Source organism: Cucurbita maxima, unplaced genomic scaffold (genome assembly GCF_002738345.1).
Source record: "Cucurbita maxima cultivar Rimu unplaced genomic scaffold, Cmax_1.0 Cma_Scf00006, whole genome shotgun sequence".
Lineage (NCBI taxonomy): Eukaryota > Viridiplantae > Streptophyta > Magnoliopsida > Cucurbitales > Cucurbitaceae > Cucurbita > Cucurbita maxima.
In genome coordinates, this window is record NW_019272022.1 from 3,077,773 (window position 1) to 3,105,647 (window position 27,875).

Below are 27,875 nucleotides of genomic sequence, written 5' to 3' on the forward strand. Positions count from 1 at the left end.
TTTTTTTTTTTTTTTTTTTTTTTTGTACACATGCATTTGGATTTGTACCTAATGTGGCTCTGCCCACCAATTCTGGCATGTTTCTTCGTTGAATGAGACCAACGTTTTAGTTTTTGAAAATTTTAGGCTAAGAATCTATTCTCTCGTTCAAGCATAGTACCATGATTTTTTTAAAGCCATGCCTCTGAGGTCATAAATCATGATTTTGTTTTGCTTTCTGAATTACATTTGGTGATGCATCCATGGGACAAATCATTTTGCTTCTTTACAGAATAGTCTTGATCTTGACAACTTGATTTCTTTCTTTTTTGTGCTTCTTTTTTCAAATGTTGATGACACATACTTTCCATGAGATGCTGTAATAAAATTCACTTATTATAGTAAGTTTTTGTTATTGAATTTCCTTTAGTTTCCAGACATTCGAATATCTATGTATGTAGGTTTTCTTCTGGGAACAAGAAACAAGTACGTAGGATATTGAAATTTCACATATATTCATCCCCGGGTAATTACCATAATAGCTGAAGTAAAAATACTTGTAGTGCTTTCTACCTTATCCTTTCTTGAATGTACTTGTCTTTCCCCTGCCTGTGCTATTATCTCTCAGTCTGACAACCTTTCTCTTGCCCCTCTCTCTGAAGCTCTGGAGACGGAAGAAGAGAGAGAGAAACACCAAAACAGATGCAAGTTGACTGGTGGAGGGCAGTAGGGTTTGACAATGGGGAAAAAGATTGATTTTGGAACTTAGTCGAGGAAATATGGTATTTACCTTTTTAAAATGCTGCGTATGAAGAATGAAGTAAAATTTTGGAGTGACTCCAAATGGAAGTTTATGTATGAACTCTCATAATGTCACTAGATACTTAAGGTCCCTAGATACTTAAGGTCCGAGTGGACTATTTAAGAGATATTACTCTACTAGAATCAGTGCCTTGTGTGTTTGTGTGTCCGGGTCACCTTGCGTGTATCTTGACTAATCTCATGGCACAACCATCTGACTGCACTACATTTGGTTGCCAAGGAAACTCTTAATATGTTAAATGCTAGGTAGATGACTACCATGATCGGAACTATATATATATATATATATTCTCTCCTCTCTTTTCTTTTTTTGAAGGAGTGGACACGAAGCGGCGTGCCAACAAGGACGGTATAAGAGTGTGGAAACCTTAGCCTAAATGATCGAGTCATAATAAAGCGATTTAAATAGAATAGTTTTAAGCTACGATGGTTACCTACTTAAAATTTAATGTTCTATGAGTTTTCCTGACATTCTAATATCGTAGAGTTATATTATGTTGTTGTCGTGTGAGATTAGTTCAAGTGTATTCAAGTAATCGGTTGAAAAAGATTTCTCACTTCCTATTTTAGTTGATTAAAATATACTTTATTAGAAATGTCAAAGGTTTTTATAGAAAGCTTATCCTCGTTCATCTTCGGCACAAGAGTGCTCAATCAGTGAACTATTACGCACTCTTTCAAGGATGGCTGCTTCTAGGCAAACTTCCTGGTTATCTCTGCACCCCTACCTCCTTTATCAATGAGTGGTCATTTAGGGGCCTTAGCCGGTGATCCGGGTTGTTTCCCTCTGACAATAAAGCTTATCCCCAATGTGTCACTGACCCTATTGTTTTGAGATCAAAGTATAGTGTGCTTCATATGAATTTGAAGTAGATAATTATGTTTTTTCCTTAATTTTTTGGATCTATAATTAATTTGATAAATTTTCAATTAGGTATTTAATTTAATTTTCTTACAATTTAAATATAAAATCCTTTAACCTCTTATACTTAATATTGAATTTCTTACTCATTTGCGTGGAAAAACAACATTTTAAATCTAATTTATATTATATAGTTTTAGTTTTCGAAGTACATATATTCTTAATCCAATAAATTAAAAAAAAAAAAAAAGAATTTGTTTTCAAAAAGACTAAAATAACCTTCTGACTCGGTCGACCTCCACTAGTGAGGTTTAGGGTTCTGATAGCCACTATAAATGAGAAAGGTGCCTACAACTTTATCGTTTCAGTTCATACAATTCATCGACGAAGAGAGGATAAAGATCGACCTGCCATTGTTTTTCTGAGACAAAGCTCGAGTTTGGTCTCCATCGACAATGAGAGCCAAGGTTCATCTTCCTAATTTTCTTCATCTTTTGTTATCACTGTTTCCTATTCTTTCATTTTTCTCAATTTTTTGTGTATGCTTTGAGGATTTAGTTGTTTTTGCCTCGATTGGAGTCGGAAAGTGTGACCGAAGTTTTGTCAGGTTTGGTAACTGGATGCATTTTCATAGCTGTGTTCGTTATTCTCACTCTTTGCGAGTCGGAAACTAATGTTTGTAGGGTTTATAACTTTGGAAACGGGATTAGGGTTTTTTGCTATTATTTTTGGATGTACTTTCCTATTTGTGTTTGTTCCTCCATGCTCCTGAATCTTAAGTTACTTGTCATTGTTCGCATACCGGTTGGGATTTCTTACTTTTTTTTTTCTTTTTCTTTTTTTTATTTGATCAAACGTTATCGATAGTTCTATTGATTTTCAGTTTAAACCATAGGGGTATGTTATCCACTGGAGGCCGGAATACTGTTGTAGGTTTAGTATTCCTGACCAAGATTAAGATTGTAACGGCTTACCCCAAGCCCCACTACTAGCAGATATTGTCTGCTTTGAGCTTTCCCTTTCGGGCTTCCCCTCCGCTTTAAAACTAGTCTTCAAGGAGAAGGTTTCCACAACCTTATAAAGTGTTTTGTTCTTCTCCCCAACCAACATGAGACATCACAATCAACCCCCTTCAGGCCCAATGTCCTCGCTAGAACTCGTTCCTTTCTCAATTGATGTGGGACCCTGACCGAATCCACCCCTTTGGGGCCCAACGTCCTTACTGACACATTGCCTCGTGTCCACCCCCTTTGGGAATAGTGAGAAGGCTGACACATCGTCCGGTGTCTAGCTCTGATACCATTTGTAACGACCCTAGCCCAAGCCCACCGCTAGCAGATATTGTCTCTTTGGGCTTCCCCTTAAGGCTTTAAAACTTGTATGCTAGGGGAAGGTTTCCACAATCTTTTAGGGTGTTTTGTTCTCCTCCCCCAACCAATGTGAGACATCACAAAAATTGTGACGTAAAAAGGTTTTAGATTATCTAAATAGTATTTATAAGTCTTTGAAGCGACGAAGTTGTGTAGCATTTCAGTGTCGAGAGCTTATTTTTCAAGCACCGTTCGATACTCTTTTTCATAAGTTTATCGGTTTTTGATAATTACCTCACAATGATATTTATCTTTCTTGAATTCATGGTCAAATTCCAAACACAAAAACAAGCTTGTAAAAACTATTTTTTCACTCGTGGGTGGGGTGGGAGTAGTGCATTCAAACGCCAAAAACTTTTGGGCCCCCTAGTTTTTTGGTGAACATTTTGTTTACTTTGTTGGGACTGATTTATATGCATTTTTTTTCCTTTTGCTTTCAACTTGAGGCTTATATATTGGAATAACATTCATTGTTATCACCCACCACTGCGTGGAAATTGAGGTTTATAGTTTTTTGGTTCTGAATTCTTCTTTGATTTGCATTCTTCTTTTTCTTGTCTCGTGTCTAAAAGAATTCTTACTTGTGTCTTTTTGGGGGTGGTTCTGAATGCCAGTGGAAGAAGAAGCGTATGAGGAGGCTTAAGAGAAAGCGCCGAAAGATGAGACAGAGGTCGAAGTAGTTGGCAGATTTCTGGAAAATGATCAAGCTTTCTCCTGAGACTGTTTATGGTCTCCATCGCTGTCTAGCATGAACTGCTTGAAGTCGTGGAGGTTGTAGTAGGGTTCTTACGAAGATAGTTTTGCACCATTTCCTGTGGTTTTTATTACTTTGGATAAACTTCTATAACTTGACTTGTTTTCCGTTTAAGATGTGTGTTATAACATATATTATGCATGCATGTAGTGCTTTTCTTGAACTCGGGTTCAGAAATTTTCAATGGTTAAGCTTAATTTGGCTTGGTATCTGCTGAATATTTTACCTGCAGACATAGTAGTGATTCCTCAGTTAGAAAGATCCAGCTAGCTTTAGTCTTAAAATGTTATTTTGCTCCGTCTGGTTTGAGTATTATAATTGAGTTGTTAAAAGGGACACCATTTTTTTAAGAAGAGTTAGCCGTTGGTAGCAGAGTTGGTAGCAGAGGTGCTGCTCACGTTGTGAAGACACTGCAACTGAGCACTCAACCCTCTCCTAGGATTCTCTTAGCTAATCAGTTTGGCATTACACTGAATTACATATAGAGGGGCGAAGCTGTAAAACCGAGTGAAAGAAGCGAGAGGAAAATAGCTTACCGAGTGTTGAGAGGAAGATCATAGAGTGCGGTCAGGGGTTGAATGTTGTTTATCCAAGTGATATCCTACCAAATGGCTCGATGAGTAGTGTACCGACCACGTGAACAGGCTTGGCACTAAGAAAGATCAGGTGTTTTGTATGTTGACCCCTAACAAATGTCTAGACTTGACATGCATGAGAAAAGAATCTTAAACCAACCCCACAATTTGTGTTGATAGTCATGTTCGAGAAGATAACTGGCGTTTGAGAAGATCAAGAATTTTGAACAAACTCCAACAAAGAAAAAGATTGCTACAGATGTGATGTCTCTCGATCAATCTTTAATATGTTTCTCGAACATTATTTGAGTCATAATAATTACATTTAGTCGTATCTATTATGTGAGGGTAAGTTATTGTTTTTTAGTCGTATCTATTATGTGAGGGTGAGTTATTGTTTTTTTAGACGACTTTATCGATTATATTTCAATGCATTTCAATGTTGAGGGTATATAAGTCAAGTAAGATGTAAGCGATGAGAGATGGGACAGGCAACAAGATAGAGATGAAAAAGGATTGAATATGTGAGAATGAATCTTTCCTCTTGACTTTGAAACACTTGATTTTGAACTACCTTATCTAGTAATCAACATTCCCTTTCCCTACCTCTTGTCATTGCCATTTTATTGATTGACCGATAAGATTGGTATGGAGCCACACAGGAGAAAGTCGCACTTGGTAGCTCATAAGTTTCTAGCTAAATGTCTTTTTTTCTTTCTTTCAAGTACATGAATTCACCTTCCTTCCCACTAATCTTTTGCTGGACTTGTAGATTACTCTGGGCTAATGTTAAATTCTCTTCTAAGATCTTCTCACAAGGCAGTAAGAGGAGGAAAAGTTAGGGGATTTTCTGGATATTGTATACTTTTGTAGGCCTCTCATCGGAACGTGTTTGGTTTTGGTTAGAGCGACCAGTTTTCTCCATTCGATATCTTTTTCTTTTCGATGTGCAGGCTATTTTGGTCATGTTTCATGAAAGGCATTTACTATTTGGGTTTGAAAGTTTGAACAACTAGAGTATGCTCATCATCAGAGATACAACTAATTATGTAAAAGACTAAAATGTCTTAGTCCTATTTATCACGAGCTTAGATTCTTCCATTCCCTCACTCTTTCATCTTGAGATTTAAGATCATACAAAACAGCTTCGTTAAAGGCAAGATCTAGAGAAGTAAAAAACTCAGTATATAGTGATGGGCACCAGAACATTGGCATAAAGATCTTCCTTCAACTACCATATTTTATGTTCGAACGGATTGTCCCCCAGTCGGGCAAAGAAAAAATGAATGGGAATAAAGGAATTAGCTGGAGTTATTTCATGTACACAACAGCAGCCTAATCAACAAACATGTAATCAGTTGAAAATTATGCAACTCAAAAAAAGCAATATCATCTTGTACAGATTCACAGGCTTCCAGTTCTAAGACAAAGTAAAAAGCTCAAAGAACATATTGCATCAGATAAATGTGGAATTTTTCTTTTCATACCAGAAAGTACTTTGTTGTCTTGTTGATGAACTTTCAGCAATGTTTGTTGTTGCTCTAGCAAGTCATCTGAAACTATCACAATGGTAATTCATTTAGGTCATACTGCATAACAAGTCTTTCCACTGTGCTTTGACTTATAACATCCTTGAGTTGCAACTCCCTCAGGACTTTGGTTGCTAGATCTATCTGTTTCTCGTGGACGATCCCTTCCACGAGAGTGGTATATGTTGTTTCATTGGGCAGGTAACCTTTATCAACCATTGTTACATAAACCTCTAAGGCCAAATCGGATCTTCGAGATTTGCAACAACCAAAAATGAGAGAATTGTAATTTTCAGTATCAGGCTTATAGTTATTTTCCTCCATTACACTGAATATTTCAATTGCCTCATCAAGCATGCCCTCCATGCATAACCCCCGGATCAAAGACGAATAGGCAAAAGAATTGGGAGTAAACCCGTACTTCGTCATTTCATAGAGAAGTTGGAATGCTGAATATGTGTTTCCCTTTCGACACAAGCTCGTAATAACAGATTTATAGAATTCTTGAGTAGAATAATGTTGCTTGTTGCCCAAACTTTGGATGATGGAGAATGCCTCTTGAACCATTCCCACTTCACAAAGTGTAGCAATGGCATTGTAAGTTCCTTCATTGGGATTACAATGCCTATAGATCATTTGGTCCAAACATTTCACAACAAGATCTACTTTCTTATCTCTACAAAGACGAGCAATTATCGGGTTGTAGCTTGAAGCCGTGGGCTTGAACCGTGCTCTAATCATCTCTTCCAAAACCTCAAGGGCATGTTCTGTTCGGCCATGAAAGGCAAGCGAACCAATCAATGTATTGTAAGTGACAGCCGAAGGGGCACGATCATCACCGTCCATTTCAGCTAGAAGCACATTTGCCTCCTCCCATCTCCCTTCATAGCATAGACTCCTTAGCAAGATATTATAACTGACAACATTTGGATTGAATCCCTTTGAAGGCAATTCTCTAAATAACTGGATGGCATCATCTGTCCTACCTTCTTTACACAACCCAGTTAATAAAACATTGTAGCTAACCAAATTAGGCTTCCCACCCTTGGCAATGATCTCATCCAAAAGCTTAACAGCTTCATCCGCTCCCCGTTCCTTGTATGCAGCTTCAAGCAAAAAAGAGTATGTGTATGCATTTGGGACAAGCCCCTTCTGGATTAATCTGTCTAAAAGTTGCAAGCTGTGAGTCAAATTCCCATGCATACAAAGACCTCTCACAAGAGAATTATAAGTAACAGTGTTCGTAGGATAACCATATTCCTCCATTCTGTCCACTAATTGCATTGCATAACCAACATTCCCTCTTTTACACAAAGAACTTACCAAAAAGGTATAAGAAGAAGCATCTGGAATGATTCCAGAGCCAATCATCATCTCCATTACCTTAATAGCTCTTCTAAGCTTACTGGCCTTGCAAAGATCATACAAAAGCTGAGTCGCTTGAAACACATCGGGCTTTTGGCCCTTCCCTACCAAATACTCTAAATTCAAAAAAGCATCATTAAGTCTATGTTCTCTATTCTTTTGATCGCCCTTCCCAATCCTCCAGTTTGGCAGTGTGAAAATGGTATCCTTAGGAGAAATGGTAACCTGTGTCGATGCTAAAACTTTAGAAAATCCCTTGCTAAGTGAAAGCTTGTGGAGATTTGGGATATGGGAGAAGAATCCATATCCTCTTCTTGTGGTTTCTGGAGATGGATTTGTAATTGGAGACACTGTATTCAGCAGAGTCGCCATTGAAACTCAGTAAAACTAAAACCCTACTTCTTCACAGTAATCGCTCCCAAAAATCCTGTTTCTTTCTTAGCATTTAAATCCAGAATCAAAACTCTGAAATCAAATTAATCAATAACGTATTCTAAGATCTAGTATCTCTTCTTCAATCGTCTAAAATCTTGGTAGAATTCAGGATTTTTCAGAACGAACAAAAATGAAAGGATAAGCAGAGATTGCAAGTACGAAATTCAATCAATCCTCTTCGTTTTCGAAGTGAAATTTGGTAGAGAAAAGAATTATGAACATACACTGGAATTAGAAATCAATCACAGGCAATTCTTCTCTTCGTCTCCAAAACGCATTGAATCTTGGAGAGCTGAAATTCCACTATTTAGTTAGGTATCCAAAATGGATTATCCCTTTTTCTTTTACGCAGGTTTTCCTGGCTCCTCTCTAGACCAGTCCCCTCCACACCTCGTTATTGAAGGCTTTGAATGTCTCTAAATCCCACGCGTGCTTTCTTGCGTGATGAACACGCGCTTCTTTCTTTAAGCTCCAATTTTCCCTCTCACTTCATATTGGTCAAGAAAATAATGTAAAAATGTTAAATAATTATTATGTTTCATTTTTTAATAATTATACAATAAATGTATAATTCCATAAAAATCAACATATTTAAACAAAAATGATGCTATGTTGTTGTATAAAATTGTGCTTCCCTACCCTTGATCTTCGTTTTAAAACCTAATTAAATATGGTGGGTTATAAAGTAAAAACAGCGAGGAGAACAAAACACCAAGGATATGAAAACCTTCCCAGACGCGTTTTAAAGTCTTGAGGGAAAGCCTGAAAGGGAAACCCCAAATAAGACAATATCTACTAGGGGTGGATCTAGGTCGTTACAAATAGTATTAGAGTCAGACACTAGACTATGTTCCAGCGAAGAGGCTGTTCCCCAAAGGGGTAGACACGAGGCGATGTGCTAGTAAGGACGCTGGGCCCTGAAGGAGGGTGGATTTGGTGGCAGTCTTACATCGATTGAAGAAAGGAAGGAGTGCTAGCGAAGTCAATAGGCCTGAAGGGAGTGAATTGTGATGTCCCACATTGGTTGAAAATGAGAACAAATGTAACGACTCAGATCCACCGCTAGCCGATATTGTCCTCTTTGGGCTTTCCCTTTCGGGCTTCCCCTCAAGGGTTTAAAACATGTCTACTAGGGGAAGATTTTCACACCCTTACAAATGGTATTAGAGTCAGTCACTAGACGATGTGCCGACCTTTTCGTTGTTCCCCAAAGGGGGGTAGACACGAGGCGGTGTGCCAGTAAGGACGTTGGGCCCCAAAGGGGTGGATTTGGGAGTGGTCCCACATCGATTGGAGGAAGGAAAGAGTGCCAGCGAGGACGCTGGGCCTCGAACGGAGGTGGATTGTGATGTCCCACATTGGTTGGGGAGGAGAACAAACTACCATTTATAAGGGTGTGGAAACCTTCCCCTAGTAGATGCGTTTTATAGCCTTGAGGAGAAGCCCGAAAGGGAAAGCCCAAAGAGGACAATATATGCTAGCGGTGGATCTGGGTCGTTACAACAAAACACCCTTTATAGGGTATGGAAACCTTCCTTTAATAGCAAATGCGTTTTAAAACCATAAATGTTCTTTTTTTTTTTTTTAAGATAAAACTAGAATTTCTAGAGCGGAATTGAAGAAATGATAATCACGAAAAAGAAAAAGAAATTAAATATAGTTCAATTAAGAAAGACGTTATGATTAGATTAATGGTTTGAATAACAGATCTCGCAATTTTGTTGATTGAGCTCGCAAATATGATATTTGCAATCAAATTTTATCATGGATTAGAGATTAGAAATTTGAATTTCAGAAAAGATTTGAGAAAGACACGAAGCGGACGAGTCATCGGAAAGAAACTTACCTGTCGGTCTCTCAGCGGCCGCTCTGATGCGTGTCACCATTTCAACTTCGCCTTATATGCAATTCGAAAACCGAATCGGAAGCACAAGATTGAGGGAGAGTTGAGTGCAATAACAATGGCGAAGAGCAAGGATGATATCACGTACGGCGCCGCTCAAGCGAAGTTATCAGAAGACGAAGCTCTAAGAGTCGCTTACAAGCACGGCACGCCGCTCGAATCGGGGAAAATTGCGGACGCAGAGACTGTCGATCTCTTTTCTAGTGCGCAAAACATTTATCAAGATCGTTCTGCCGGACGTTCATCTGCCGCCGCTACTGAATCGATTACCAATCAGTTGCGGCGAGGCGATACTAATAGCGAAGGCGGAACAGGATGCGATACTGCAGATCCTTCCGCCGGCCATCGTTTAGGTTGAATCGGATCGGTGCGATTGTCGATAGATGCTTCTGTAGTTTGAAATTTTGTTTTCTTTTTGCTTCCTCAAATTTTGGTGCGCGTTTGAGAGTTTTGCATTTGGGTTGTGTGATCTGATCTCGTTTGCGAACCGAGTTGTGGAAATAGTCTCTAATACAAAATCACAGCTACTTTTACTGTCTCTCTCAAATATCTGGAATTTCATAATCCATTCACACTTTCAAGGTGAGCTACTTTTTGAATCCAACTACTCTTGCAATCAGGCTCGAGTCGAACCACTCTTGCCATAGTTTCAGGCTCAGGCTCGAGTCGAATTGCCATAGTTTCAGGTTCAGGCTCGAGTCGAACCACTCTTGCCATAGTTTCAGGTTCAGGCTCGAGTCGAACCACTCTTGCCATAGTTTCAGGTTCAGGCTCGAGTCGAACCACTCTTGCCATAGTTTCAGGCCAAGGCTCAAGTCGAACCACTCCAAGGCTCGAGTCGAACCACTCGCGCAATAATTTCACGCTCGAGTCGAACCACTCGCGCAATAATTTCACGCTCGAGTCGAACGATTCGAGCCTGAAACAGTTTCAGGCTCAGGCTCGAGTCGAACCACTCGTGCCATAGTTTCAGGCTCGAGTTGAACCACTCTCGCAATAATTTCACGCTCGAATCGAACCACTCCTACAATTTCACAGTTAAACAATTTCATGTTCGAATTGATGAGTAAAACTGCTTACTCTTGACAATCAAGCTCAATGAAGTTGTATCATTTCAACTCGTCCCTTGCTAAATGGGCTTAGCTGGATCAGTTTATAGCTATGCAGATTCAGACGAGTGAGCAAAAACATTAAGTTTAACATTAGAATTAAAAACACAGCTAAAACCTTCAATCAATCAATCATAATATCACGAATCCATCTTGCAATCGTAGATAGCAAAAACGGGAATCACCTAAACAGAACAGAACAGAACAGAACAGAACAAAGCTTTCCTTGCACGAACAGGTATTATATTGCCTTTCATCTAATCATCATAGGAAGATACAATACAAACACAACGTGCAATTTTAGTAAATACAAATGACAACAACAACAAAAACAAACTGAAAATGTTCCCCATTAGATCTCTCTCTCTATCAACCCCTCTTTTCTTGGGGGCTTTTTAGGCCTACAAACAGCCAACGTCCAATTCCATATTCGAAACAACAACTATCGCCCAATACCCCTTTTTTTTCCCCTCTCTCTCTCTCTCGTGTGTGCACAGAACTAAAACATAAACACCTTATTACAAGCATAGGTAGATATGAATTATACCCAAAAAAACCATCCCATCCCCCTCGGGTATCAATAGTGAAGGAATATATGAAATTGGTCTAAGGCCAACCCTGTACATTCTAATACCCATATCATTATCATCTGGACAACTCCCCGTTTTTTCAAGGGCATATTCTATCTAAAGCTCTCCCACTACCGAACCCGATGAACCTTGAAAACTAAGCCCCAATGTAACAGTGGTGTTGCTTATGAGTGTCGTAACCAAATCAGAAAAATGTTTCAAAAGTAAAGAACATAAAAAGAGAATAGTTGTACGAGTAGAATCATTTTTTGCTCTCCCCCTTTTACCCACTGTACTAAAGATGAAAATTTGCAAGGGAGCTATAGAGAGACCTCAAAATGAAGGGGTTTGTTTGTTTGTCCTTCCATATGTGATGATGAGATTATTCTGAAGGCTCCTTCATTGGTAACTATGGATAATGGGCCATGTACTTGCTCCTTGGTCTGATCACAAGGAATCAAAATTGTTGCGAGCACTGTTGTTGAATCCACCAACAGACATTGAGCGTTGGGCAAAATCTATCAACACCTTTCTCTGGTGCTCGTCGGTGTGGGGAAGACTTGCTCGTAATACTTCAACTGGCATTTCTTGACTAATGGCAGCGGCTGCATCTGAGACAGCAGATGCTGCATTCTGTGGAGATTGTCGGAGTAATGATTGCATGATACTATCATACTTGTTCACACAATACTTCGTGAGAATGCCAAAAAATTCATCGAAAGAAGCCTGCCAAAGAGCTCGATGAGTAATGTTGTAATTACTTGCAGCATGACGATCGGTTAAGAGCTCCGTAGCCCTCTCAAGAACAGATTTCAAAATCAAGGACGCCCCATCTCCAGCAGGGGTCCCTAGAGGGCGAAGTGGAGGTTGCTCTGAGGAACAAACTACAGCAGCAAGACATGCACTCAGAGCTCCAAGATCCATACTATGGGTTCGCAAGGAAACAATTTTTGCGAGATCATTAACAGAATCTGCTGCTGCAGGATCAGGACTTCCAAACAAGAATCTCAAGTGACGAAAAATAGCCATACAAACTGTTCGCATAAGCTCACCTCCTGGCACAAGCAACTGAAGGTACTTACCTAGAAGTTTTCGACCCTTGGGAAGAGAAACTAACCTCAAGAAAACGAAATCATCCTTTGGAGCCAGCCCAACCGCATGACCGTCTTTACTGAGTGGATCAACTATATGAAATGATGCTGCCAGTCCTTCCAACAGGACCTGTCGACGTCTTCTTAACTGAGCACCACCATCTTGGAACTGATTGAACTGCAGGAAACGATCGATATCATCCACATCAAGGAGTAGACATTGACCATCCTCAATTGTAACCCTAGCTGCCAACATAGGCTCCTGTTCAAGGGGCTTCTCAGAAACTTTTTGATCATTGCTTCCACTAACAGTTGAACTCGGCGGATCAACTTCAAGAAGAGGGCGAGGTCTACGAATTGATGAAAATGGAACCCTACCAAGTGCTTCAACCTGAAGAAAAGCATGTGGCTCACTATTGGCACGAGCATGTGGTGGAAGATCCCTTAGTTGATTAGGACAGAAATGATGCCTCAACTTTGCACCCGCAGATTTTCTTGCAAGACAAGCCTGATGGTAGTAGTCATCTACATATGGATCATTACTATGTGTCGCTGCAAGCTGGATTCTAACGATATTCTCTAATTCATAAGCTTTCATATACTTGGATCTACGGAAAGGCCACCCAAAGTCACTCCTAAAATTATTAGTCTCATAACCCTGATGGGCATAATGTGTAGTCTGTCTACCTTTCTGAGACCTAGGCCTTTGATCCCTCATATCTGGTAGACCAAGCATGGCTTCCAACTTGTTCATTAAGTGAGGTGGGCCTGAAGACGAATGTGAATTGAGAAGATGGGTCTGTAAACCTGGTAGAGAGCCAACAAACGGAGGCTGAACAGGATGCTGCAACCTATGCTGCTGCTGCTGCTGCTGTGGTGGTAACTGTGGAAATCCATTCTGATTGGATAACTGGCGAGGCAATAAATTGTTTAGGTGACTGACATGTTCTCCAGGAAACATGCCGGTTTGGTTCATCCATTGGCTCGATGGTCCACCGTTAATAGAGGGGCCAGAACTGTGTTGTGGCATATTTCCTCCAAACCGTGATACAGAATTAAAACCGGCAATCTGAGAATTTGGAGGAGTGAGATTTGATGGAGATAACGATACTACATGGTGTCCACCAGGAACAAAAGGCATATTTAGATGGCTTGGATGCTGGTTTGGAGAAGCATGAGGAGATATTCCGCTTGAAGGATATGAAGACTTTGGCACCAAAATTGGCTCACTAGAGAACTGTTGATGGTACTGTTGTGGCTGAGGCTGTGGCTGATCAGGGTATGATGATGTCCTATACAGAGACGTAGATTCAGCAAGGGAAGATGGATGGGGATGTGATGACCATCTTTTGCCTTCCTGAGCCGTTTCAACATTGAAGCCTTGCTGGGCAATCCAATTAGGGAAACCATCCTCGCATGCCCATTCATTATCTGATGAGTAGATGAGAAAAACAAAAAGAAAAGAAACGAAATCGGTCAACCACAGTGACAACCATGACAATGATAACAATCATGAATAAATATGAAATATCCAGTTGGCATTAATCAAATACCATGAATAGCAATAAGAGAAAAACTATGGAAAATGGCTAACCTCTTGCATACATTTATGACATAATAAAACAGCATTTGATCTACAAATGCTCAAAATTAGCATTAAGATCGCAATGCTGATAGTAAAAAGATCGTAAATTGTGATGAAGAAGAACAAGGAGTGTAAACTTGAATTAAAAATTATATTAAAAAGTAAAGATTTTAAATCCATCTTTAATTTTCCACTTAAATTATATATATATATATCTTGCCACAGTGAAATTTTCTGGCTCTGCTCCTAGTCATGTTTGTCTGCAGCATAAAGCCATGTTACTAGACTATCTCGACAAAAAAAACTATTACTTTTAAGTATGAGCACCCAGGTACTATTTTAACATCACAGCCAGTAGATAGACAAAACTCACTTTCTCTCAATAATCCGCCTCCAATAACTCCCCTTGGCCCGCTTCCAATGTCATTTAACTGAAATAACACAAAATAGTAATCAAATATAGATGACAATAGAGAAACAAAGTCATGCAAAGGAGTTTTAAAAATGCCCTATTGAAGGAAAAGAAAAGGCAACTAGCAACTTCAGCTAAAACAATTCCTCTTTAGTTGTTCAACATGGACATATCATAAGCAAAATTGGTCTTCTTAGTTTTCTCCTGAACGAATTTCTTCAGAATTTCTACAAGATGTATTTGTAGGAAAATGCAAGCCATCAATTATATTCCTCCAACATAAAAAACAACCCTGGTAGTAAATGACTGGAAAAAAGCCTGATTTGAAATTCCAAACTGAAACTCTTAATTTTTTTTCATCTTAGATGGCAACTGAGAGTCCAGACTCCATGATTTGATAATTTGAGACAGAAATAATAAATTATCAATGATAAGCCTTTTTTATTTAGTACAACAAGGTGGGGTGTTTAACTTTTGCTCTCAAGGAAGGTAATAGGTATCTTCGTCGATGAGCTATGTTTGGATTGGAAATAAGAATTATAATTAATAAAATTATTGCTTGTTAATAGTTACATAGATGATTAAATGAATACAGAAGAATGACGGTATTTACACCTCTAAATTAATAAAACTATTGGTCTAGCTCAACGAGAACACAAACCATAAAAATCAAATGATTTTATTGATAGAAAATTACTTACGGAGAAGCAAATATACATAGAAAGCACGACAATCTCATTTTTTTAGATATGGAGGAAAATACAGATCCAAATTTGAAAACAAACATAGAAACATAATCAAATTAGGGAGTTACTTCTAAGTTCTAAACAAGATAAAGTAGAGATTTTTATATTTCTAACCTTTTCAAATGAAGAAACAAGATCATCAATATCAGAAGGAGGTCTAAAATCCTCACTCTGCAAACGATAGAAAGGGAGTTAGTTAAAGCAATACAGCACTTATAAGTTCAAAATGATAACCCAACAGTTGTGCTAGCCCTTAATATAAAATGGCACATTTTGTACAGAGCGAGAAAAAAGTACAGTGGCCCAAATGCGACTTGTGCAATAACCTCAACAACATACACTTACTGACGTTTTTAAAATGAAAACAAGTGCATCTGGCTAAAAAATAGGTACAGAAGTGTATAGAACAAAGAAAATAACAGGCACCTCTTTATCAAACAAAAACTCCTCCTCGTCAATCCCAGCAGCAAGAGTATCATCCTCTTCATCTTCTAATCCTCCCAATTCAACTTCCTCCATATCCTTGCCAAAAAATGCATACTGTGATGCATCAAATAGAGCATCTTCTGCAACATTGAAAATTAAATCACGATGCTTACATCTTCATTATAAAATATATGATCAGAACATGTTTCAGATCTAATAATAAACAAATGAAGTAATCTCAAGATCCCAAACAAATAAACTAACATAAAACGACTGAAAAAAGCGATTTATCAAGAGTTATCAGATAAACCACCACCATAGTTCTCTTCCCATTCTTCTGGTGAAGTTTCAAAAATTAAAAAAGAAAAATAAAATAACAATTACTAACTGCAGCTACTGCAAGAGCACATACGACTCAGGCAGAAACACAAACTATTTGCTCCAATGATTACCTAAACGAAATTTACATTAAAAAAAAAAAAAACAACAATAACCGCTCCTTGTAAGAAAGAAAGCTTTCGTAAAAAATGACATGAAATTCCTGGACAGAAAATTGGAAGCCATCGCCCATCATAGACCCCTGTCATCATCCGTAGCCAAATAGTAAACGACTTAATTCTTAACTATTAACATATTCCATCCTAATAAGAGGCGGAGAACCAAATCCTCACATGATTCTAGAACACAGCTATTAGATAATCGTTCTGCACAGAAACTACCACCAGTCGAACTCAAATTTCTCAATCACGACTTCGTCGAAACAGCTAAAAATCTAAAAATAAGTTCAAATAAAATGGATCTGTAGCAACAAGGTCTCAAGAAAAAGGTCCAACAGAGCAACACAAAACCCTTACCCGTCGAATTGGCTCCAAAACGCGTGAGATCCTTGGATGTAGACGCAACTTGAACTCTAGCTCCGTTGCCGAAACCATCCATTATCGATGACTCAATTAGTCTCGACATGGAAGAGCAAGAACATAGAAATCAAATCTTAATCTTAATAAAAACAAAAACAACTACGGCGAAACAGGATCCGAATCTAACCCAAATATGATCAATAAACAAAGAAATTACACCACCCAAACAAAAAACCCCTGGAGGTCAAAATCCTAGGGTTTGTGCGGATATGGAAGCTGGAAATAGCCTGGAAAAATATGTACAGTTGGTGGTAGAGTAAATCTAGAGTGTCGTCTCCATGATTGAGCTCCTACAAGTGAAGGGTTTTTAAGAGTTGAAATTGAAATTGAAAATGAAATTGGATCGGAGAGAGAAACAAATGAATTGGGGAACCCTAAAAAGAGATAACGATTAGCGGGCGATTTTAATAGGACAACTGAAAAAGATGGGTCCTCTTCCTTCTATCTCTTCTTTTCTCTTTTTCTTTTCCTTTTAAATTTGTTTATTCTTTTCTTAATTTTCTCAAATTTTAACATAACTGAAATTCTTCCTCCTGTAAATTCTTTTTTTTAACCCATTTGTTATTCTATTTATATTTAATTAACGGTAATTTCTAATAGTTTTTTTTTTTTAAATTTATGGTATAGTTACTATTTTATTATAAAATAAAATTAATATTTTTAATTTTTTTTAGTTTCAACTGTTTTTACTTTTTTTTTTTTAATCCATGTAAAAAATAGTTAACAAAATAATGAAGTTTAGAGGTGGAATTAGTAGACTTTAACCTACATAAACCAAAATTATAGATCGGTTTAGATTAATTTACATATTTTTGGTGAATCCCGAGAATATAGTTACAATCCATCTATTTTGTGCACTATTTTAAAGATACTATTTATTTCAAAATAATAATCGGAGCATTACAGTGTTGAAATAATTTGAATAATTACCGTTATCGAAATACTACTATCCGTGTAAAAATCTTTCAACATAAAAATAAAAAATAAAATAATAATAATAATAATAACAATGTGATATAATTCTCTAATTTCTTTATTACAACAGAGTAAAATTAAATAGTTACTGAACAAGGTTTAAATTTTAAATTTTTACTCAAATAATTATTTAAATTTATTTTTAAAAATTTATAAATATTTAGACGAGTTATGATTTTTTTTTATATTTAATGGAAATTATAGAAAATAAAATATTTACTGGAATTACAGATCCTTAGGACTGAATTATGTCTGATAATAATTTTATTTTTTATTTTTTTTTTTAAAATTAGATAGACGAAATAGAGAAAACGTGTAAAAACATGATAATAAAAATAAAAATTTAAATGCAGATAAATATTTTAGTAGAGGATTTTATTTTAAGAAATATAAAAAAAAAAAGTCAACCGGAAAACAAAAAATTATTATTATTTTTAGAGAGGGATAATATATATATATATATATATATATATATTTTTTTTTTTTTTAATTTAGTCAATTTTTTTAGAATAGAAGTTTAAATTTAACTCATAATCCGAATTATGGATACTTACAAAATGGTATCAAATCGTACCTTTTTTATTAAGATGTGGTTTGGAGACAAACCAAGACAGAAGTTAGTGGGTATTTGATACGTGAGTAAAGAAAGACGTTGAATGATAAAAGCCTCACATGCTCTAATTTAAGGAATGATCATGAGTTTATAATCAAAGAATAATCTCTCCATTTGAGACGTTTTGGGAAGGTCAAAGCAAAATCATGAGACTTTATGCTCAATCTGGATAAAATCATACAATTGTGAGAGTTATTAAATATAAAATATTTGAGGCATTTTTTTCGTTCAATAAGATGCTTACAAAAAAAATAAAATAAAAATAAAATATTTAGATTTTATAATTTTTAAATAAACTGAAATATTTATTAATAATAATAATAATTAAAAAAAAAAAAAAAAAAAAAAACTTGGTTGTCCACGGTACATACTTCCCTCAGTTCACACCTTTCCGGCGATAATTATTTGAGCCACCGCGAACGGATTGTCTGTTTTGGCTTGGTTTGGAGCTCAGGTGGCCACAGCCATGGCGCGCTCACATTATTCCGTCTCTGCTTTTCCTTCGAAATCCCTGCTTCAGTTATCTCGCACTCTAGGAGCTTCTCATTTAAGCCATGTTACAGTGGTTGGCCGTCGTTTCTCTGATACATCCAAGATCAGTACGAGCCTCAGAGCCGGCATCGTTGGCCTCATCAATGTTGGAAAATCAACTCTCTTCAATGCCGTCGTAAGCTAATATCTGTTGCTCTCTCTCTTTATTTCTACTAAATTTACTGTAATTTGGATTTCGAGCTGTGGAACTGATGGTTACTTTCGAAAAACTCCGTAGCTACTGAAGAATTCATTGTTGAATTGTCGTTTTAGCTAGTGGATTGTGGAATTGTGCACCAGGATTTGTGAACTATTGGATTATAATGTAGGTAGTTAATAAACGCTACGGACTCACAGCTCTCTTCGGATTTTTCTTAGTCTGATTATCGTATTTTTCATGTTAGGTTTTCTACCTATCTTGCATCTTAAGGCTACGCCTCGAGATTTTGACACGATAGCTCCACATATTCACTCCGAGCGGTGAATGTGTTTCAATAATTCGTTTAAACTGATTTTTTCGGATCAGCATCGCTTTTACTAATTTTGATACAAGCTACATCATAGTATATTTAATATGATGATAATCATGCTGTTTCTGGCTAACAATGCAGTGTCATGTGTCCGATTGTGAAAGCTCACTTGACTTCTAACTTCTTTCCACAGATTTAATTTTTGAATTGGACGGCTTCCTCTTTTAGTTCATACTTCCACTAGGAAATCTACATCAATTTCATATGACGCGTATTGTCTATGTTGGAAACCTTTGCAGGTCGAAAATGGCAAGGCTCAAGCAGCTAAAGTTCCTTTCTGTACAATAGAGCCCAACGTAGGAGTAGTTGCAGTTCCAGATCCTCGCCTGCATCAACTTTCTGATCTCAGCAAGTCTATACGAGCGGTCCCAGCTTCCATAGAGTTTGTAGATACTTCTGGGTTAGTGAATGGTGGCAGTCAAGGAGAAGTATGGTTCATTAACACCTCAGCGTTCTTTGACTAAGATTCCAAATGATTTTTGAATAAATTGTAGAGAAAAGACAAGAAAATAAACACAATTTTCAAAAACAAAAAATTAAAAATTAAATGGTTATCAAACAGTGGAATACACATTTTGAAAATTCATTTGTATGTATGTTTTCGTTGATGTTATTTATAGAATCCTGTAATAGACTTCCCCTTTATTTTGACCACTGCAGGGATTGGGAAATAACTTTTTATCCCATGTTCATGAGGTGGAGGTCCATACTTCAGGTGATTTTCTATTTTATCATATTTCTTTTGTCATAATACTTAGAAGCCTACTTACATAATTGTATTTCTAAAGAGTAATACCGGTTTAACAGATGAATTGGCTAGCATATTTCTCTGCAATATCAACTGCCCAGTGATTCTGATACAAGAGAAAGAACGGACTTTAATTTGTTTGAATTCTTTGTTTTTTTGTCTTACAGAATTGTATAAATTTTTGTTCCTACTTATCTACCTAACTTTTCTGTTATATATTTTTGTCCTATAATACGCATGCATGTCAAATAGCCAAAACAATGTCGTGGAAGCTCGAAGAATAACGTGGGCACTTCTTGCCTTTTTCATTACTTAATTTTGTGCTGTTAAAGGTTTTAATATTATTGTTCCAGGCTGTGCGCTGTTTTGAGGATAACGACATTGTTCACGTGAATGGGAAAATTGATCCAAAAACTGGTATTGATTTGATTAACTTAGAGCTTTATTTTTCAGATCTGGACCAGGTAACATCACTGAAACCTTTTCTATATTCATACGCATGTTTTGCACCTTTTAGTATGCAGGGTTACAATCCTTTGTTATTATCTTGCTACTTTTTATTTAATTGTACATTTTCCTTTTTTACTAAGTTAACTCTTAGGTAGCAATAAATCTAAATAAATTCCTTGATGATAAATAACGATAAATCTAAATAAATTCTTATCTAAAGCGAGCACGGGCTTTGCTTGCCTCTCTCGTATTCACCCTCTTGGAGTACTTCCATGGGCGGTACTTGCCTCTCTCGTACTCACTCCACTTGAAGCACTTTTATTGGTGTTGTTTGCCTCTCTAGTGCTCACTTCTCAAGGAAAACTGATTAATGTTTGGGAAGAACTCCATCGCTTGCAATGGTGACTTCTTGAAGAAATTTTTCAAACTTCTAATCGTTCCTCACAGCTAGAAGAACATGCATAGGGTTTATCCTATTTTTCTAGCCAATTCCAAAATCCTAGTGCCAAGGTATTTGAGGATGACAGCTAGCTAGATCGAAGCATATACGACAATCCGCTTTTCATAGTGACCTTTCTTAAGGTACTGTATGATTCTTCCATTCGGGCATTAGAGTCTAGCCTTACAAATTTGGAGATTTTAGTTTAGTCGCCTCCTTTATTGAATACTTCAAATATGAATCTCAAAATTTGATGTTTTGTGATGATGATGGGAGGAATGACTTGAGATTTTTTTTGACATGACGATGGAATAAACAAGAGGATAGGTATCTTGGTCATGATCGGTTGCTAGGAAGGCTCCAACTTAATTTAGTCAAAGTAGGAAGGCTATGCTAATTAATTACACCTCTGAAAATAGATTAATTAAGGAAATGAATCCTATTTCCTAGTTTAAGTATGGTATGTTAGATTCTGGGCCTTTCTTGCTTGTTTGGTCTTTCTTAAAAATTTTGGATTCTCAAGAATTGATGGAGAGAGTGAGGCTACAATAATGATTCTTTAAGTAGAGAAGATGTCAATGGTTTCAAACTCACTGGGCTCTTGCTTCTATTACGCAATGGGCCAAATTATTGCTGTTGTTGAATGGGTTTTATCTGATGTTGCAAATGTTATGACGTTGCAATGGAAGTCGCAAGTGGGCCTGGCGCAAGAGTCCACCCAATGGACTTTTGATGCTGCAGAGGAACTTATACTCTGACGCAAATAGAAATCGACTTATCTATCATATTGCTCTCAAAGTATGATTAAATTTGTTGGTAAAAGTCTGATTTAAAATTAAAAACGTTTCAGTTAAAAAAGGATGTAGCCCACTGGATCTGGCTGTGTTGACTTTGTTTTTCCAACAATTCTCATATCACAGAGGAATAGGATTAAAGCTCCTGAAATGCAATGTTACAAACAGAATGATTGATAATTCTTTCTCCTGCCTATGAATGTCCAAATTTTTAAAGATGGATAAAGTTACGTGAAGTAAAGATTTATGGATGAAATATATGTTTCTCTTGATGTTTATGAGAATCTGACACCAAAGAGAAAAAAGCGTCATTAGCTATTCTCTTCTTTTGTTCTTTGTTTCAACGAAGTTCTTGATGTTTCTTACAGAAAATAAATAATAAACCTTGTCCATAGATTATACTTAGGTGTCTCTGTATATCATGACATTAAAAAATAAATAATACACTTTTTTGTCTCTGTTCTTATACTTAGGTGGTTTGGAGAACATATTCTCTTGGTTAAAAGAATGTCATTCAGAGATTAGGGGATCAACCTGCCTAGTTCTTTTGTCTTTTAGAACTAAACTTGGCCTACCAAGGCCAGTGCAACAAGAAAAGTGCCTAATAGAAGAATTTCTATTCGTCAATAAGACCTTAAAAAGTTTAGCGAAGAAACGGACTGGTGTAGTGCTGTATGATTGACATCCAGAATTACTCAAATCCTTAATTTGAAATTTGAAGATAACTTCATTCATCCTGACAGACATTTTACTGTGAACTGTTTACTGGACTGATGACATATTATATCTGTCTTGAAGTTTCTTTGGACTCTTGTTAACTTGATCATTCCAGCTAGAGTAATGCTAAATTACCTACCAGATTGTAAAGCGGATTCAAGATCTAAATCAAGAGGTGAATATTTAGCTGGACAGAAACAGGTATGTGCATATTCTCATAGCATTATCTTTCGAAAGAATAATTTTGAATTTTTTTCTTCTATATCTTGTTTTATTGTTGATGTCAATTTCCAAAAGTTTTATTATTACTTTTAACTGTTTTAAAACTTTCTCATTTAACTCCCTTAAACTTTTTTAAAAGTTTTTACTCCCTACGTTAAAAATCTCATGAATGTTAAAAAATAGCATTAATACCCTTAATTTTTCTAAAATAAGATTTTATCGTGAGTATATAAATAAAAATCATTTATCTCTATGATTTATAGGTAAAGATAAATGGTTTTCATCCATACACCGAGAACAACATTTGTAAACATTTTTTAAAAGGTTAAAGATATTAATGCTATTTTTTTTAAGTTCATGGATATATTTTAAAAATATAATTAGTATTTTTGAATTTTTTAAAAATATTTAAGTGTATTATTAAAACTTCTGAATTTGTATTTTTAAAATTTTTAAAGGTATTATTCCAAGTTATGTTGGCTAATCGAGGAATGTTGCATGTGGAAAGAGAATTTGTTTAATTATTTTAGAGTTAATTATTGCTTTTTATGGCATTATTTAGGCACGAGTAGTTTAGTACTTCGATGGGATGTTTGCTAGGAACAGAAGGATGATAAAGTGTTATGATATATTAAAGAGTCTGTGTATATAATATTATTATCTACGCATCAAATGCATAGAAATAATAAAGAGCCTGCTCATTAAAATCTGCATTTTGCCCATGCTTGCTTGGGCAGTAGAGACATGATCATAAACTCATAGATTTTATGTTCCCTTCCTTGTAATTAGAGATTCAGTTTTAATTATTTTTAGGATAATGAGCTTAAGAAAAATCAAATTATATATAATCTTACACATAAAATTAAAAAATTTTGGACTAAATTTCATCAATCATAGAAAAGTTTGATAAATTTTAAAAAATATAATGTAACTCTAACTCTGAATTGTTTAGTTTTAGTTGGATTACAACATTGTTTAGTTTTTAGTTGGATTACAACATTGTTTAGTTTTAGTTGGCTTGAATAGTGTGAATTTGTTTGGACTAATCCAAACCTAAATAAAGTAGCTTAAGACTAATTTTAAGAGCTAGCATGCATGAATCAATCACATAATATGTCTTGCAAGGAAAGAGTTGCAAGAGTATGTGTTAAGGATATTTAGTAATAAATTATTGTTTACCATATATATTATATTTGATATTTTATTATAAGGCAAATATTAGATATTTGCCTTATTATCATAGGTATCTTTCTATTTATTGTTATTTCCATTTATTACTATTTTCATATCCTGTAATTTATTTGATTATAAATAAGATAACTTTCACACCATTTAGGTGTGGTGGATTAATCAAACATTCACATGGTATCAGAGCCCTTTCGGTTTAACAACCCTGATCCTTTCTTTTCAATGGCTTTTGAATTCTCTAATCTTCTTCTCCACCACCCCTGCTGGTTTTGACACCGCAGGGGCAGTCTTCATGGCTGCCGTAGTCGGAGCCGATTGATTACTCTTCGGCTCCGCCCTATTGACCTCCAAATCACCTTTCGTCATACTCTGTACATATAACCTCACCTTTTCCAACCAAATCTATTTTCCCCTTGGCCAATATAGTCTCTCTCATTTTCTTCCCAATCAACCTTCATCCTTCACATAAACCTTAACCTAAACCTATCAATCTTTTGCAGAGATTTACCTTCGGAATCTGGGTGCCGCACTGGACTATTCGCCAACCAAGTTGCCGCCGCCCTTCCTGCCAAAATTGGCTTCTTCGCCCGATGAGGCGACTCTTCCGACTGCCCTTCTCGCCAAAATTGGCTCCTTCGCCCAATGTGGCGACTCTTCCGGCTTCAACATTGTCTTTGTCCCTTGCTCTAGGTTTCCCCTTCTACTTCTTGGGGTTAGAAATATTCTCACCAGAGCCAAGGCAGCATCGTCGCTAAGCGACAATCCCTCTTCATGGGTTAGACATATTCTCGCCGAAGCCAAGGCAGCATCGCCACTGAGCGGCGATCCCTCTGCAAATTTTTTATGGCCAAGAACCGGGTTGTTAGCATCTTCATGAAAAGTGTCTCTCAACCTCTTTGAATTTTTCAGATTCAAGCTTCACGTTCGTTTAAATCCGACGCTTAGCTTGCGGTGGGGTGTTAAGGATATTTAGTAATAAATTATTGTTTACCATATATATTATATTTGATATTTTATTATAAGGCAAATATCTAATATTTGCCTTATTATCATAGGTATCTTTCCATTTATTGTTATTTCCATTTATTACTATTTCCATATCCTTGTAATTCATTTGATTATAAATAAGATAACTTTCACACCATTTAGGTGTGGTGGATTAATCAAACATTCACATGGTATCAGAGCCCTCTCGGTTTAACAACCCCGATCCTTTCTTTTCAATGGCTTTTGAATCCTCTAATCTTCTTCTCCACCACCCCTGCTGGTTTTGACGCCGCAGGGGCAGTCTTCATGGCTGCCGTAGTCGGAGCCGATTGATTACTCTTCGGCTCCACCCTATTGACCTCCAAATCACCTTTCGTCATACTCTGTACATACAACCTCACCTTTTCCAACCCAATCGGTTTTCCCCTTGGCCAATATAGTCTCTCTCATTTTCTTCCCAATCAACCTTCATCCTTCACATAAACCTTAACCTAAACCTATCAATCTTTTGCAGAGATTTACCTTCGGAATCTGGGTGCCGCACTGGACTATTCGCCAACCAAGTTGCCGCCGCCCTTCCTGCCAAAATTGGCTTCTTCGCCCGATGAGGCGACTCTTCCGACTGCCCTTCTCGCCAAAATTGGCTCCTTCGCCCAATGTGGCGACTCTTCCGGCTTCAACATTGTCTTTGTCCCTTGCTCTAGGTTTCCCCTTCTACTTCTTGGGGTTAGAAATATTCTCACCAGAGCCAAGGCAGCATCGTCGCTAAGCGACAATCCCTCTTCATGGGTTAGACATATTCTCGCCGAAGCCAAGGCAGCATCGCCACTGAGCGGCGATCCCTCTGCAAATTTTTTATGGCCAAGAACCGGGTTGTTAGCATCTTCATGAAAAGTGTCTCTCAACCTCTTTGAATTTTTCAGATTCAAGCTTCACGTTCGTTTAAATCCGACGCTTAGCTTGCGGTGGGGTGTTAAGGATATTTAGTAATAAATTATTGTTTACCATATATATTATATTTGATATTTTATTATAAGGCAAATATTAGATATTTGCCTTATTATCATAGGTATCTTTCTATTTATTGTTATTTCCATTTATTACTATTTTCATATCCTGTAATTTATTTGATTATAAATAAGATAACTTTCACACCATTTAGGTGTGGTGGATTAATCAAACATTCACAGTATGAATGTTTTTTTTGTTTGATTCTATTGAATCAAACATTATTGGCAATTTGATTCATCATCCAAATCTAGACTATGTTAGTTGAATAACTTTGTGTTATGAAAAAAAAAAATTAAAGAAGAAGAAAAGAAAAAGCTCTTCCTCTAACTCAATTTTTAATACTCGATGGTTGGAATCTAGTGGAATGGATCAAATATAGAGTGTTAGTAACTTTATTCCTATGTCGTAACTTTAAATCTCTGTGGTTTTAATCTATGGTTCATTGAAGAGTATTTGTTTTTTTCGATAGGTCTTAGCTTCAAATTTCTATCAAAAGCGAACCCTTGAAGAGTGGTTGGAAAGAAAAAGAATTGTAGTGTGGTTGATTCAAGGCTAAGTTTTTGATACTCTAAAATTAGGATTAGAGCCTCTAGTTGGTACTTGGACAACTTCATCCTAAAATACAACTTGCTAATCCTATAAGTTTACGCTATCCATGCGTCTAAAAATCCATCTTCAAACCATCTCATTCAAATTCACTCAATCAAACGAATTTAGTGAATTTCAACTTGGTGGATGAAAACATCTAGACTATATTTGAATTCTATCTTAAAATGTAGAACTTCAAGACACAACGTTAACATATTCAGATATGTTTCAACCGAAGTAAAATTATGGAATACAACTCTATTTTTTCAGCCTCTACACGTTACAAATATATAGATCAAACCCTAAGTAAAACTCTCGAAAGAGCTGAAAAAGGGTTTTAAAATTTGTGAACCAAATGGAGATGTTTGAATGAAAAGTTGTGGAGTAGGGAGTGGGGAGTGAGCAGTTCATGTACTGAATTCTGTTTGTGCGAGCAAATTGAATGCTTGTGGTTAAGTTAAGCTGGGCCATGTGCCCATTTCTTCATTCTATCTTTATCATGTAATATGTACATTGCATCACATTTCTTCTAAATATCTGCACGTGCATTCCCTTTGTCTTTCCACCCGACACGACAGCCTTCTCAGTCAAATGGCCATTTCTGTGGGGCACTGTCCCTCATGCCATTGTCCATTCCAATCTTTTCTTCTTGCTTTACTGCCCTCTTAGTCTTTTCATTCGAACACTTTTTCTCGTTATTTTCTTCAATTCGGTGCAATTTATAATATTCTCTCTTTTCAAAATCTAAAATCTACAGGTGGCCTTGATCTTGATTGTAAGGGTTTGAGATGTTTCGGGAAATTCTTTTTGAAATTTTTTATTGAAATTATTGAGCGAAAAAACGTAATAATTTATAACTTTTGTGCTCTTTCACAGGTTTGGCATTTAGATTGGTCGAGTCTTTCTAGAGACTAGTGAAGATGGAGGTCATGGGTATCAGGTGAGGCACGAACTCCTTCAACTACGCTAGTTATAAAATATAGATGTCTCTCAAAATCAATATTTCATAAGTTTTAAACGACAAAAATAGGTTTGAACTCTATTGACGAAGTTCCTCCTAACACAACCCGATAACAAGAAGGAAATAATCCAGTATAAATATTAGAATTTTCATAGTTATTTGAGTATAGTTTGATAAGTCAAAGTTGCCAAAGTTCGGTTTTCACTTTTATGAAATGTTGTTTGCTTTTATGCAAATCTTATGAGTAAAATGCTCGTACCTAACTACGAAGCTTGAATCTCAAAGAGAAAAAAAAAATCTCAATAATAAAAATTTAAAGTAGTCAACTGAATTTATGAACGAGCCAATGTTTATTATTTGTAACCTCTATATTGTCATCAAATTGGCCTATTTTGCTACCACAATATCATCTAATATTATTAGTACCAATCATGTTTCGGTCACGAATCTTACACTCATTCACATTGGTTCATCCTGCTATATCTTATACTTTTCGTTCCTCGAGTGTAAAAGTTTAGTAATAACATATAGAGTTACCGACTTTGATTGAGATATAATTGATTTTCTGCTCACATGAGGGATGATAACACCATTATACCTTTTAGCTTATTCCTATGCTTTTTAGTGATTTATTATTATTATTATTATTTTTTTTTTTTTCTTTTTTGTAAC

General features: G+C 36.5%; 5 protein-coding genes and 1 long non-coding RNA gene across 13 annotated transcripts in view; 4 read left to right on the forward strand and 2 right to left on the reverse strand.

The window, feature by feature from the left end:
• The window catches only part of LOC111480361, a 3,936-nt gene extending 2,788 nt beyond the window's left edge, over nucleotides 1-1,148 (forward strand). For 2 of the 3 annotated variants that reach the window (XM_023125350.1, XM_023125349.1), the window contains exon 5: nucleotides 642-1,147. In XM_023125350.1, coding sequence (XP_022981118.1) covers nucleotides 642-709 — 68 coding nt within the window. In that variant the 3' untranslated portion in view covers nucleotides 710-1,147. Of the gene's footprint in view, nucleotides 1-641 lie in introns of all 3 variants that reach the window. The other variant, XM_023125351.1, reaches the window with a different exon arrangement.
• Nucleotides 1,149-1,814: 666 nt separating this feature from the next.
• On the forward strand, nucleotides 1,815-3,996 carry LOC111480362. The gene is made up of 2 exons (XR_002717801.1): nucleotides 1,815-2,130; nucleotides 3,648-3,996. It is a non-coding gene; the product is annotated as an uncharacterized LOC111480362 (long non-coding RNA).
• A 1,636-nt stretch (nucleotides 3,997-5,632) lies between these two features.
• Nucleotides 5,633-9,624, reverse strand: LOC111480348 (pentatricopeptide repeat-containing protein At1g79080, chloroplastic). The gene is made up of 2 exons (XM_023125322.1): nucleotides 9,538-9,624; nucleotides 5,633-8,178 (listed from the first exon to the last, which is right to left on the reverse strand). Exon 2 carries the CDS (start codon nucleotides 7,626-7,628, stop codon nucleotides 5,925-5,927), a length of 1,704 nt encoding a protein of 567 aa, XP_022981090.1. The 5' UTR covers nucleotides 7,629-8,178; nucleotides 9,538-9,624; the 3' UTR covers nucleotides 5,633-5,924.
• On the forward strand, nucleotides 9,338-10,136 carry LOC111480360. The gene has a single exon (XM_023125348.1). The coding sequence runs from the start codon at nucleotides 9,431-9,433 to the stop codon at nucleotides 9,950-9,952; it is 522 nt and encodes a 173-aa protein (XP_022981116.1). The 5' UTR covers nucleotides 9,338-9,430; the 3' UTR covers nucleotides 9,953-10,136.
• A 788-nt stretch (nucleotides 10,137-10,924) lies between these two features.
• Nucleotides 10,925-16,858, reverse strand: LOC111480345 (protein PAT1 homolog 1-like). 2 transcript variants are annotated; one of them, XM_023125318.1, is made up of 5 exons: nucleotides 16,387-16,858; nucleotides 15,533-15,672; nucleotides 15,221-15,277; nucleotides 14,322-14,379; nucleotides 10,925-13,794 (listed from the first exon to the last, which is right to left on the reverse strand). In XM_023125318.1, exons 1-5 carry the CDS (start codon nucleotides 16,493-16,495, stop codon nucleotides 11,720-11,722), a joined length of 2,439 nt encoding a protein of 812 aa, XP_022981086.1. In that variant the 5' UTR covers nucleotides 16,496-16,858; the 3' UTR covers nucleotides 10,925-11,719. The 2 variants fall into 2 exon arrangements, with proteins under 2 accessions (XP_022981086.1, XP_022981087.1); XM_023125319.1 differs by lacking the exon at nucleotides 16,387-16,858 and adding an exon at nucleotides 16,204-16,352.
• A 1,606-nt stretch (nucleotides 16,859-18,464) lies between these two features.
• LOC111480358 (ribosome-binding ATPase YchF-like) lies at nucleotides 18,465-27,453 on the forward strand. Of its 5 annotated transcripts, none has more exons than XR_002717798.1 (5): nucleotides 18,465-18,704; nucleotides 19,338-19,526; nucleotides 19,759-19,813; nucleotides 20,200-22,447; nucleotides 27,119-27,453. XR_002717798.1 is itself a non-coding variant. In XM_023125346.1 (5 exons), the coding sequence occupies exons 1-4, from the start codon at nucleotides 18,504-18,506 to the stop codon at nucleotides 20,214-20,216; spliced, it is 462 nt and encodes a 153-aa protein (XP_022981114.1). In that variant the 5' UTR covers nucleotides 18,465-18,503; the 3' UTR covers nucleotides 20,217-20,263; nucleotides 22,389-22,813. The 5 variants fall into 5 exon arrangements, 3 of the variants coding, with proteins under 3 accessions (XP_022981114.1, XP_022981112.1, XP_022981111.1); XR_002717800.1 differs by lacking the exon at nucleotides 27,119-27,453 and adding an exon at nucleotides 24,157-24,175; XM_023125346.1 differs by lacking the exon at nucleotides 27,119-27,453 and having other exon boundaries at nucleotides 20,200-20,263; nucleotides 22,389-22,813.
• The last annotated feature ends 422 nt before the right edge of the window (nucleotides 27,454-27,875 follow it).

Bases quoted from the DNA above. Each gene is read 5' to 3' on its own strand.
- LOC111480348 (XM_023125322.1), bottom strand. From the start codon at position 7,628: ATGGCGACTCTGCTGAATACAGTGTCTCCAATTACAAATCCATCTCCA.
- LOC111480360 (XM_023125348.1), top strand. From the start codon at position 9,431: ATGATATTTGCAATCAAATTTTATCATGGATTAGAGATTAGAAATTTG.
- LOC111480345 (XM_023125318.1), bottom strand. From the start codon at position 16,495: ATGTCGAGACTAATTGAGTCATCGATAATGGATGGTTTCGGCAACGGA. The intron at 15,673-16,386 runs GTAAGGGTTTTG...TCAATGTTGCAG, and splicing joins TTTTGGAGCCAATTCGACGG to AAGATGCTCTATTTGATGCA. The intron at 13,795-14,321 runs GTGAGTTTTGTC...TCTACTCATCAG, and splicing joins AGGCGGATTATTGAGAGAAA to ATAATGAATGGGCATGCGAG.
- LOC111480358 (XM_023125343.1), top strand. From the start codon at position 18,504: ATGGCGCGCTCACATTATTCCGTCTCTGCTTTTCCTTCGAAATCCCTG. The intron at 18,705-19,337 runs GTAAGCTAATAT...AAACCTTTGCAG, and splicing joins CAACTCTCTTCAATGCCGTC to GTCGAAAATGGCAAGGCTCA. The intron at 19,527-19,758 runs GTATGGTTCATT...TGACCACTGCAG, and splicing joins ATGGTGGCAGTCAAGGAGAA to GGATTGGGAAATAACTTTTT.